The sequence below is a fragment of the Trifolium pratense genome, linkage group LG7, assembly GCF_020283565.1.
Source record: "Trifolium pratense cultivar HEN17-A07 linkage group LG7, ARS_RC_1.1, whole genome shotgun sequence".
Classification (NCBI taxonomy): Eukaryota; Viridiplantae; Streptophyta; class Magnoliopsida; order Fabales; family Fabaceae; genus Trifolium; species Trifolium pratense.
This window is the reverse complement of record NC_060065.1, coordinates 46,749,242-46,762,424: the sequence shown is the minus strand read 5'-3', so window position 1 is coordinate 46,762,424 and position 13,183 is coordinate 46,749,242. Positions and strand designations below refer to the sequence as shown.

Genomic DNA, 13,183 nt, shown 5'->3' with positions numbered 1-13,183 from the left:
TAATGTGTTTCAATTCAAAGGAAAGAGTACATTTGGAAATATGAGGAAAGAGGAAACTAGAGTAACCTGGAAATTTGGGCAAAAAACAAGGTTCTTTGTTTGAAATAACAGTGTTCTATTTTCTCCAAGGAAGGAATGGAATTACAATGAGATGCCACCTACATAGTGATATATTATGTCTTTACGTAGACATGAACATGTACACTATATTATTATTAATTAGTTTAATTTTTAGGTGAGACAATGTGATGTAGAGTGAATCAATGTTTGAAACTCTTTAAAGGAGAGTTTTTTTTGTTATTTAGTTATTCTAGTTAATTGGGGTCTGTATGTTTCTGTTTGTTGGACCTAGGATACCTTTGTTGTTTCTTGTTTTTTTCTAGTAAAAAACATATCATCAGATTTTTATACCGTTGTATGATAATTGTTACTTTTATGATGGTGGTATGGAAATTTTAAATTTTTAGATTATATTTTAGCTTAGTTTTGTTAAAAAAATATATTATATTTTTTAGCTTTGCCAATCTGACAGTAAGGTATAGTATGATGGCACGACTAGTTGCTTATTTCCGTCCGTCAATCGGCCCTGCAAATTAAAGAAGCACAAAGTAACGTATCACTTTATATAGAACCAATAATATACAATGAAAAAAAAATTAAAAAAACAACAACAAAATAACCAATAACATATCACCTAATTTACTAATTTAATGGGTCTACATGATTATGTTGCAAAACAACAAATCCTTGTAATTAGGATTGATTTAGTTAAGTGGCTACCTTAATAATAGGTGAAGTTTAGTAACAAACACGCGCTATCATAATACTATATAATAAGATTGATATGAATAAATCCGTCAAGAGAATTATTTAAATGGAATAATTATATACAACATCAATGGGGGAGGCTCAAAAATGCCGATCTTCATCTCTTGGTATTTACATTCCTTTGTTTTATTGGAAAAAGTTGTTGCAGAAATTGTTAGATCATCTGAGACTCCATTTGAATTTTAAGACCTCGATCAAACGATTTCTGCAGCAACTTTTTTCAAGACTTCAACGAGTGGCATAAAAGAGGTGTACAAAAAATAATCACTTATATTGCGAAAGACGTACTAATTTTTCAAAAGGTAATTAATTTTGACTTGAAGAATATTCATACATGTGATTTTAGAAAATAGTCATGATTAATTTCAATTTTTCAATGATTTGATGGTTATAATTGAATGAGTTTATTTTAAAGTTGATTTGATTTACCACAGAATTATTGAAGTAGTAAGGTATTCTTTTGAGAAGGCAAACATTATCAAAAAAAAATTATTAATTAATTAATAAACCTGTTATCTTCTTCTTTAACAACAATATTCTTTTTCTTGCTTATAGGCAATATGCATACTTTATAAACAATTAATCTGTGACTTTTGTTAGCTTACTTTATAAACAATATTCTTTTTCTTGCTTATAGGCAATATGCATACTTTATAAACAATTAATTTGTTACTCAAAGGCAAGACCTATTTGTTAGCTTTAGCATAGAAAAATATTGAGATGCTCTAATGTTGGATTTGAATGTATTTAGTTGAATGTTGTTTCAGTGCATTTTGATTTGAATTTCCGATTTCAATGTGTTTTATTGAGGAAACTATTTAATCCTTGTGGAACTTTTTCTAACTTGAAGTGGATAAAACTGTAAGACCCGAGAAATTTACTTTATATATACATAAATATAAATATTTTATTCTATTTAGAAGTGTGAATTCAATTTTACCTAGTATACCTTTGTTGTTTCTTGTTTTTTTCTAGTCAAAAACATATCATCAGAGTTTTATACCGTTGTATGATAATTGTTACTTTTATGATGGTGGAAATTTTATATTTTTAGATTATATTTTAGCTTAGTTTTGTCCAAAAAATATATTATATTTTAGCTTTGCCAATCCGACCGTAACGTATAGTATGATGGCACGACTAGTTGCTTATTTCCGTCCGTCTAATCGGCCTTGCAAATTAAAGAAGCACAAAGTAACATATCACTTTATATAGAACCAATAATATACAATGAAAAAAAAAATATACAATGAAAGAAAAAGATATAAAAAAACAACAACAAAACAACCAATAACGTATCACCTAATTTAATGGGTCTACATGATTATGTTGTAAAACAACAAATCCTTGTAATTAGGATTGATTTAGTTAAGTGGCTACCTTAATAATAGGTGAAGTTTAGTAACAATACACACTATCATAATATATAATGAGATCAGTGTTTTAAAAACCAGACCAGTCATCGAACCGGCGAGGGCACTGGGTCACTGGTTCCTTGGTCGAACCACTGGGTCACTGGTCGAACCGCATGACAAACCGGATTAAACCGATGGAATGAACCGGTCTCTATGATAAGACTATATAGTTATTAAACCGGTTGAATCGGATAACTCGGTCTTTAAAAAAATATAAAAAATATGAAAATTTGAAAATTTCATAAAAAGAATGTCATAATTTGTATAAAACAAGAACATATACCACTAATAATAATAATAAACAAATTTTTATATAAAGAATGTCATATACAAATAAATTATGTTTATAGGTTTTAAAAGAATAAATAATAATTGTATATCTTACAAAAAAATATTGTATGTCAAATATACTTGATTTATTTTTATTTGGTTAAAAAGAAAAGTAGTCTTTCCATAATACTTTGGGCTATTAATTTACTTAGTTTTGTTGACCCAAAAGCCCAATATTGAGCAAGCATTTGTTTCTTTTCTATTGTTATTAGTTTTGCCCTATTGTTATTCGTTTCCAAACAATTTCATCCGTTCTGCATGTGTTGTTTACAGTAAAAAAAAAAAGAAATAAAAAGCATAAAAAGAAAAGAAAAAAAAAGAAAGAAAAAAAAAAAGCGTAAAAAAAAAGCATAAAATAAAATTAAAAAATCTGCCTGCAAATAAACCGGCCGGTTCATAAAACCGCCGGTTCGCCAGTTTTTCCGGTTCATTCCGGTTTCCACCGGTTCATTAGCATGTCCGGTCCAACAATCAGACCAGACCGGTTTACCTCCGGTTCTCGGTTCGACCGGCCGGTCCGGTCCGGTTTTTAAAACACTGAATGAGATAGTACTTATTGAAGTAGTAAGGTATTTTCTTGAGAAGGCAAATATTATCAAAAATAGTTAATTAATTTTTTTCTTTTTTGAAGAAGACCAAAGAAATATGCTAAATAGGCATGTAGTTGGTAATAATTAATTAATTAATTAATTAATTAACCTGTTTTCTTGTTCTTCAACAACAGTACTATTTTTCTTGCTTATAGGCATTAGGCATACTTTGTAAACAATTGATCCGTGACTTTGGTTACTCAAAGGCAAGACATATGTGTTACTTTTCATTTAAAATATGCTTCAGAGTCTTGTTAAAAATATTGATCAGCTTTAGCATTGAAAAATATTGAGGTGCTTTAATAGTGAATTTGAATGTATGACACTTTTTTTAAAAGTGATTATTTTAAAAAAATCTTTATGCAATATTTTTTAAAAGTGATTCTTTTATAAAAAATAAAAAAAAAAAAAAAACTGTAACAAACACTCAAACAGTCACTTAAATTTTTTTTAAGAAAAAAATCTATTTTTCTTAAAAGATCACATTTATCATTTTAATAGTGTTTATTATAGATTTTTTAGAAAATCATTTTGTAAAAAAAACTATTTTTTATCATAAAATAAAAATGTAATCCTAATGGCTTTTCTAGAATCTTTTAAAGCTAAGAAACATAAGTGCAGGAGCTTCAAATTTTTAAAAATATATATATTTTTATGATAGAAAACAAACAGAAAATAGCTTAATTTTTTTTTTTCTCAAAATCTCAACAAAAAAAAATCATTTTTTCTTTACGGAAGCTATTTTACTTAACAACTAATATATTAGCAAATGATAAAAAAAATGTCTATAAACAAAGTAATAAACTTCTAAAAGTTTGTTTCAAAAAAAAAATCATCTAAAAGTTAAAAGTGTGAGGTCTTAAGTTTGAATTTGATGAAAATATCCAACCTAAAACTACCAAAATTGTCCGTTAGATTTTGAAACAATAATTTATTGAAATCATTTTACTTGTAATTTATTCTTAGTCCTCATAAAAAGCTTTGAATTTGTATTTAATTGGAAATGAAGGTGGAGGGGGAGAACATCCATGAAACCCTAATCCACAATTTCATGTTTTCTAAATAGCCGTTGAATCAAAATCAAACAAATCAAACACCTCACATTTTACAAATGTATTTTAACTACTGCAGTATTTTAACTACCTCAAAGATATATATAAAGGAAAATAATCGATAAAGCATCGATGTTGGATAAAACGGTATATTAGTCCTAGTTAATGCTAGAAGTATATATAAAGGAAAATAATCGATAAAGGTGTTGCTGCCGAAAAAAAGCTCGCACAAACAACAATACAGTAAGGTTTTAGAAACGTCTTCAACAAAATAATTACTAATAAAGCAAGAATGTCACACACTACATGTACAGTATTCAAAGAGATTTGATCACAGCAACCCTTTAGAATTCAAAGTACATTTCACTGACAGAAGAAAACAATACAGCATCGTAACGCTTGTAACAAAGGTTAAGATAACGGGAAGAGGGCATCTGTGACAGAAACAGTTCAAAAATGAAGGTGTGCTGCACTGCACATGAAGAATAGTTAATTGCCACGTTCATACAAAACCTGTGAAATTGAAGGTTGATTGATCTGAAGGAAGTTAAAAATTTATCCTGTTAGTGCTTCACCAACGTATGGCCAGTCCAATATACAAGACCGACTGTACCACTCATAAAAACCAAAAACCTTCAAGACTTTGGTACAGTGACATTTAAAATTTTAACATCTTGATATGGCTTATCTGTCTTGTCTGTCTTCACTTTATCTATAGCCTGCCAACAAAGTTCTCAATTGATTAATTTTTCAGGTACAAAAGAAAGTTCAAATTAATGAAACGAGGACCTGAAAAAGATTTATCATGATGAAAAGTTAAGAGAAAGGAAACTAAGAAGCTCCATGGACCAAAAACCATGGTTGTCAAATTAGCAAGTTAGCGAGTCATATTGATCACGTCCCAAAAACATGTTAGTTGCATAGACTCTAATCAGTGTATATTCAGTCTAACTAGATCAAACCAACGAGTCAGCTTGATCACGCCCCAAAAGCAGGTTAGTTGCATCGACTCTAATCAGTGTATATTCAGTCTAACTCAAACTAATGAGTCAGTCCACAAGTTGTTAAGTCTAAGAAAAGTTGGAAAAAAGACCCAATGCATAGGGCTTGGTTGTTTTCCACTGTTTTCATTGAAGCTGGTGACAAGTATATGAAAATCTTCACACCTTCACGGCACCAAGAGAACACTACCTCCCTTCCCATGACATTTTTATCATGATAACTGCTAGTGTCAAACACTTTGACACACCAACAAACACTCGCCCATATACTGATGCCATAACACCTTACTTTTAATTTGTAAACTAGGCAACCGGTTCTCCAAAAACCACATATTTTCACCTTCTTCCGATCTCTCTCTCTCTCTCAAAGCACAAACCACCAGCGACCAACATCCCTATCCCCTCATCCTTACACTCACGCACAAGTATCTCACACCTCCAGTCACAACCCAGTTGTCCCACCACACTGGTAAGCTACCACCTCACATGCCACAAACTTAATGTGTTTTTCCGGTCTACCCATCAATCAAAAATAAAGATTTAACCAAAATAATAACCCCCTTACTAAGACTCGCAACAAATTAGAACTTTGATATAGCCAGTCTACCAAAGATTAACAACAACACAAAACACAAGAAAAGGATCAAAGCACTAGCCTCCAACAAGGAAAGTTAGAGAACTAGTTTCACAAAACTTCTTTTCTGTAATAAGATGTTGAATATGTAAATTGATTTTGGGTTTGTTAGTTTTGGGCCTTAGGAAGTTTAAGCCCAAATTTAGTAATAAGTAGTAAAGAATGTTCTAGAGATATGTGGAAATAAGTAGAAGTCATAGTAGAAAATGTATGTAGTAGTAGAGAGAAGTGTGTAGAACTCTCTCATGGAATTATGTAGAAGAATCTCTTGAAGTATGTAGAACTCTCCCTTGAAGGCTATAAATAGGGGAGAGATAGTCATTTGTAAATCAAGCAAAAAAATTACAAACACTCAATAATATAAGTAGCATTCCCTTCCAACAAGTTTCATATCCTCTCTCAAATACTTAAACACTTTCTCCACCTATTAAAGCTTCCTTCCAACAAAGTGGTATCAAGAGCTTGAAGGTCCTCTTAAAGATGGCGAATAGTGGTGTTCCTCTCCAAGTCCCGATGCTCACAAAGAGCAACTACGACAATTGGAGTCTGAGAATGGTGGCTCTCCTTGGCGCACACGACGTGTGGGAGATAGTCGAGAAAGGCCTTGTAATCCCGGAGAATGAAGGTACTTTATCTCAAACTCAAAAGGATAGTTTGAGAGACTCAAGGAAGAGAGACAAGAAGGCTCTCTGTCTAATCTATCAAGGATTAGATGAAGACACGTTCGAGAAGGTCTCGGGAGCAACGACGGCTAAAGAAGCATGGGAGAAACTTCGAACTTCTTACAAGGAAGCCGATCAAGTAAAGAAGGTACGTCTTCAAACACTAAGAGGAGAGTTTGAAGCTTTGCATATGAAAGAAGGTGAACTTATCTCTGATTACTTCTCAAGAGTTTTGACGGTTACTAATAATCTAAAAAGAAACGGAGAGAAGTATGATGATGTAAGAATCATGGAGAAAGTTCTTAGATCGGTAGATCCAAAGTTTGAGCATATTGTCACCGTCATCGAAGAAACAAAAGATTTAGAGGACATGACAATGGAGCAACTTCTTGGGTCATTGCAAGCTTATGAGGAAAAGAAGAAGAAGAAGGAAGATATCGAGGAGCAAGTACTCAAGACACGACTTGATTCACCTAGAGAAGAACATGGTCGAAGCAACCAAAGACGAGGTGGCGCTCGAGAACGTGGACGTGGTCGTGGATATGGAGGTGGACGAGGTTGGAGACCTAATGATGACAACAACCAAAGAGGAGAAATCTCATCAAGAGGTCGTGGGAGAGGATCTCCAAAACCAAGGTACGATAAGTCACGAGTCAAATGCTATAATTGTGAGAAATTTGGGCATTATGCTTTCGAATGTAGAGCTCCTGGAAATCATAGAGTTGAAGAGAAGGCCAACTATGTTGAAGAAATAAACCAAGAAGATGGAACATTATTGTTGGCACACAAAGATAATGAAAGAGGTGGAGATAATCAATGGTACCTTGATAGCGGTGCAAGCAACCATATGTGTGGGCGAAGAAGCATGTTCGTAGAGTTAGACGAATCAGTGAACGGGAATGTGGCTTTCGGAGATGAATCAAAAGTGGCAGTGAAAGGTAAAGGAAACGTTCTCATCCGTTTGAAAAATGGGGATCATCAATTTATTTCCAATGTTTACTATGTGCCAAACATGAAGAGCAACATCTTGAGTCTAGGACAACTCTTAGAGAAAGGTTATGACATTCAATTGAAGAATAATAATCTTTCTATAAGAGATCATTCAAACAAGTTCATTGCTAAGGTGCCAATGTCGAGAAATAGAATGTTCGTGCTCAACATACAAAATGATGTTGCGCAATGTCTCAAAATGTGCTACAAAGAAGAGTCATGGCTTTGGCATCTTCGATTTGGGCATCTCAATTTTGGAGGATTAGAGTTGCTCTCTAAGAAGGAAATGGTCAGATGATTGCCTTACATCAACCACCCTAATCAAGTATGTGAAGGATGTTTACTTGGAAAGCAGTTCAAAATGAGCTTCCCTAAGGAGTCAAGCTCAAGAGCGCAAAAGCCGTTGGAGCTTATACATACAGATGTGTGCGGTCCGATCAAGCCAAGATCACTCGGTAAGAGTAACTATTTTCTTCTCTTTATTGACGATTTTTCAAGAAAAACATGGGTGTACTTTTTGAAGGAGAAATCAGAAGTGTTTGAAAACTTCAAAAAGTTTAAAGCCCTGGTTGAGAAGGAAAGTGGCCTCGTGATTAAAGCAATAAGATCCGACCGAGGAGGAGAGTTTACTTCAAATGAATTCCTTAAGTATTGTGAAGACAATGGCATTCGACGACAACTGACGGTACCAAGATCCCCCCAACAAAATGGAGTAGCAGAGAGAAAGAACAGGACAATCCTTGAGATGGCGAGGAGCATGCTAAAAAGCAAGAGACTACCAAAGGAACTGTGGGCAGAAGCTGTTCCGTGCGCTATTTATCTATCAAACCGTTCTCCGACAAGAAGCGTGTTGGGAAAAACACCACAAGAAGCATGGAGTGGAAGAAAGCCTGGAATTTCCCATCTAAGAGTCTTTGGAAGCATAGCTCACGCTCATATACCGGACGAGAAAAGAAGCAAACTGGATGACAAAAGTGAAAAGTACATCTTCATTGGTTACGACGCCAACTCCAAAGGCTATAAGCTTTATAATCCTGATACGGGGAAGACTATCATTAGTCGAAATGTCGTTTTTGATGAAGAAGGAGAGTGGGATTGGAAAACGAGTAATGAGGACTACAACTTCTTTCCACAATTTGAAGAAGATGATGTGGAACCAGAGGAATCAAGAGAAGATCTTGCTACTCCGCCGGCTTCACCATCCCCGAGTTCTGAAGAAGGAGAAAGCTCAAGTGAAAAGACTCCTCACTTTAGTAGTTTGCAAGAGATTTACGAGGTAACCGAAAATCAAGACAATCTTACTCTTTTCTGTCTATTTGCGGATTGCGAGCCCATGAACTTCCAAGAAGCATTCGAGAAGAAGACTTGGAGAACTGCCATGGACGAAGAGATCAAGGCGATAAAGAAGAATGAAACATGGGAGTTGGTCTCACTTCCAAAAGGGCACAAGGCGATCGGTGTGAAGTGGGTGTATAAAGCAAAGAAGAACTCCAAAGGAGAAGTTGAAAGATACAAGGCAAGATTGGTGACAAAAGGATACAGTCAAAGAGCCGGCATTGACTATGACGAGGTATTCGCTCCAGTTGCTCGATTAGAAACTGTTAGACTAATCATTTCATTGGCAGCTCAAAACAAGTGGAAGATACATCAAATGGATGTCAAGTCAGCCTTCTTAAATGGGGTCCTTGACGAAGAAGTCTACATTGAGCAACCACAAGGCTACAAAGTCAAGGGAGAAGAAGAAAAGGTCTTGAAGCTAAAGAAGGCACTCTACGGGTTGAAACAAGCCCCAAGAGCTTGGAATGCTCGAATTGACAAGTATTTCCAAGATAAGAACTTCATCAAATGCCCATATGAGCACGCACTCTATATCAAAGCGAAAGGCGGAGATATTTTGATTGTGTGCTTATATGTAGATGACTTGATCTTCACGGGGAACAATCCAACCATGTTTGAAGAGTTCAAGAAAGAGATGACGAAGGAGTTCGAGATGACCGACATTGGATTAATGTCTTACTATCTCGGCATTGAAGTGAAACAAGAGGATCATGGAATCCTAATCACTCGGGAAGGTTATGCTAAGGAGGTACTCAAGAAGTTCAAGATGGATGATGCAAACCCAGTTAGCACGCCCATGGAATGTGGAATCAAGCTATCAAAGCACGAGGAAGGTGAAACAGTGGATCCATCACTCTTTAAGAGCTTGGTTGGAAGCTTACGATATTTAACATGCACGAGGCCTGACATCTTGTATGCGGTCGAAGTTGTAAGTCGATACATGGAGAATCCAACAACAACTCATCTGAAGGCGGCAAAGAGGATTCTTCACTACATCAAAGGTACAACAAACTTAGGCTTGTACTACTCTGTTTCTGATGATTACAAGCTCGTTGGATATAGCGATAGTGACTGAGGAGACATGGATGACCGAAAAAGCACAAGCGGCTTTGTTTTCTACATTGGAAACACAGCTTTCACATGGATGTCAAAGAAACAACCGATTGTCACTCTTTCCACATGTGAGGCGGAGTACGTGGCGGCCACTTCATGTGTTTGTCATGCAATCTGGTTGAGAAACCTATTAAAGGAGTTAAGTCTGCCGCAAAAGGAGCCGACCAAGATATTCGTGGACAACAAGTCAGCAATAGCTTTGGCAAAGAACTCAGTCTTCCATGATCGAAGTAAGCACATTGACACACGCTACCACTATATTAGAGAGTGTGTTTCTAACAATGATGTGAAGTTGGAGTACGTGAAGACAGATGACCAAGTAGCTGATATCTTCACCAAACCTCTCAAGCGTGAACACTTTGTCAAATTAAAATATTTACTTGGAGTAGCAAAATCAAGTTTAAGGGGGGGTGTTGAATATGTAAATTGATTTTGGGTTTGTTAGTTTTGGGCCTTAGGAAGTTTAAGCCCAAATTTAGTAATAAGTAGTAAAGAATGTTCTAGAGATATGTGGAAATAAGTAGAAGTCATAGTAGAAAATGTATGTAGTAGTAGAGAGAAGTGTGTAGAACTCTCTCATGGAATTATGTAGAAGAATCTCTTGAAGTATGTAGAACTCTCCCTTGAAGGCTATAAATAGGGGAGAGATAGTCATTTGTAAATCAAGCAAAAAAATTACAAACACTCAATAATATAAGTAGCATTCCCTTCCAACAAGTTTCATATCCTCTCTCAAATACTTAAACACTTTCTCCACCTATTAAAGCTTCCTTCCAACATAAGATTCAAGATCTTATGAATTCATTATGGAAGAAGCACAAAAAAAAGGATGATTTTTTTTGGAGTTTCACGCATGGGGAGAGGCGGGAATATTATTATATTTTTATTGGAGAAGCAGAGCACAAGAAAAGGAGATAAATTTAAAAAGGTGCCTAATGTGGGTTGAAGACTGCACGAGCGTATGATGGCGTGTGTTAAGCGTTTGATGCTAGCAGTTCTCTTATATTATATATTGTGCTAAGGGAATTATATTACTCCCTTCTTGCCCCTAAATATAATGCTTTCGTGAGAAATTTTATTCTCTTTCTCTCTCTATATGACCCACCCTATTTGAATTTTCAACTACATTAATTATTTCTTTATTAACATACCCCTAATTAATTTCCATCTATTTCTACAACAACCACTAAATATAATTAAATACTATAATGGAAACCTTAACTGATTATCTCTTTTGAAGGGTTAAATTTTTAAGGAAAATACTCGTTGTAGCGAAGAATATTTTCACGAACCGTTCACGAACTCACTTGGCAGTATATCATTGGTTCTTTTATTAATATACTTTCCATCATTTACATTTATTTAATTTAATTAATTTAGTTTCTCTCCCCTCTGTTATCCTCTTTCATCTTCCACAGTTCCATCTCTGTTTATCCATGGTTTTACCGTGAAATATTTAAAGTTATATTCTCTAAAAGTACGGTATGTTATTGGATTTCTAATAGAGGAACCAACCTGATATATCATATGATCATCACTAGGTTGATTTGCATGAGCCATCATAGTTACTATAATTGCATTTATCACCATGTCTGCTGGTATCTGTTCCAAATTAAACATAAATTAATGAATCAACATGTCAAATTGATGAAAATTAAGATATATTAATTTCATTTATGGTCTGCATATGACCATCTCTGAAATCTATGTATTTTCAATTTGAATGAATGAATACATATTTTTAGTGAAAAAAAAATGATCATCTCTGAAATGTTGAATGCCATCTTCGAAATTTAAACTGTTTATGACCTTTTTTATTTTTATAATGTGAAATTGCACACCATAAATATTCCCATGATTACCACTCGGTCTATAGTACTATTAATATTTTGCAACTCACCACATCAAAAACAGCATCGAGATCTGCCAAGAAGCTTGTCAATTTTCCTTTACCATAAGCAACAACTATACTATCTATGGTCCTGCAAAAAAACATGATAAATAATTAAGGTTCAAAACTATACATGAAAATTTGCAGGTAAATTTTGTAATTCTAGTAGTGTATATTAGAAAAAGTTGAAATATAGACTAAAATTAGAAATATAAATAAAAAAATATTCTATTTGTTTTACAAATTAGAAATACAAAAAAAGTTAGAGATTGACTTAATTTTTTATTTTTGTAACTAATTTAACTTTTTCTAATACAATACTCAATCTGATTTGGAATATAAACAATTAGTCATTTTTTATATGTATTTGGTAAAAAAATGAAAATCAAATACATTACCTTTCTTTTATCAATATATATATATATATATGGGGTTTTCTAACTTAGACCCTAGTTAGGTCTAAGTTAGCAAGGTGCACCTTTTGAGTTGGACCAAAATACCCATCCTTTTAATTTTTGAAAGAATAGAGCAACAGGGGCATTTCTGTAATTTTACATAAAAAAAAAAATAACACCACGCGCCCCACCTTCTTAAACAATTAATAGACGTGGATCCAGTGTCGCGCGCGTACGGAAGGACCATGGTTACAGACCGTTGATTTCCATCAGACAGCCAAGATGTGATCTCATTAAGACTGTCTGATCAATCAGACAGCCCAGATCATCCTGATCTATCAGATCATCTTGTCTGCGCCACACTAGATTATATGCTGGAGAGAGAAAATTTTGCTTTTGAAAAAGGCAGCCACGTGTCAGCATATGAATGGGTCTGCGTGATTTTTTTCATTTTATACTTTAAACTCGATTATTTCGTCGTAAATTAATTTTTTATTTTTTATTTTTTATACCAAAATTCATAATTTTTTTTTCTCTACAAATAGAGACTTGGTTCGTTTGATTTGGACACCGAAAAAAAAACGCAATTTTTCACTACTTTAAACTCGATTATTTCGTCGTAAATTTATTTTTTATTTTTTATTTTTTATACCAAAATTCATAATTTTTTTTTCTCTACAAATAGAGACTTGGTTCGTTTGATTTGGACACCGAAAAAAAAACGCAATTTTTCACTACTTTAAACTCGATTATTTCGTCGTAAATTAATTTTTTATTTTTTATTTTTTATGCCAAAATTCATAATTTTTTTTTTCCTACAAATAGAGACTTGGTTCGTTTGATTTGGACACCGAAATCCTTCTGAAACCATTTATATGGTAGAATGGTTTCAGAGAGTTGTAATCTGAAACCATTTTGCTGGTAGAATGGTTTCAGTAAGTTGA

General features: G+C 33.9%; 1 protein-coding gene across 1 annotated transcript in view; it reads right to left on the bottom strand.

The window, feature by feature from the left end:
- Positions 1-13,183, bottom strand: part of LOC123895444 (fatty acyl-CoA reductase 3-like) — an 84,600-nt gene that overhangs the window by 66,229 nt on the left and 5,188 nt on the right. The window contains exon 7 of the mRNA XM_045945801.1: positions 11,854-11,935. Coding sequence (XP_045801757.1) covers positions 11,854-11,935 — 82 coding nt within the window. The remainder of the gene's footprint in view (positions 1-11,853; positions 11,936-13,183) is intronic.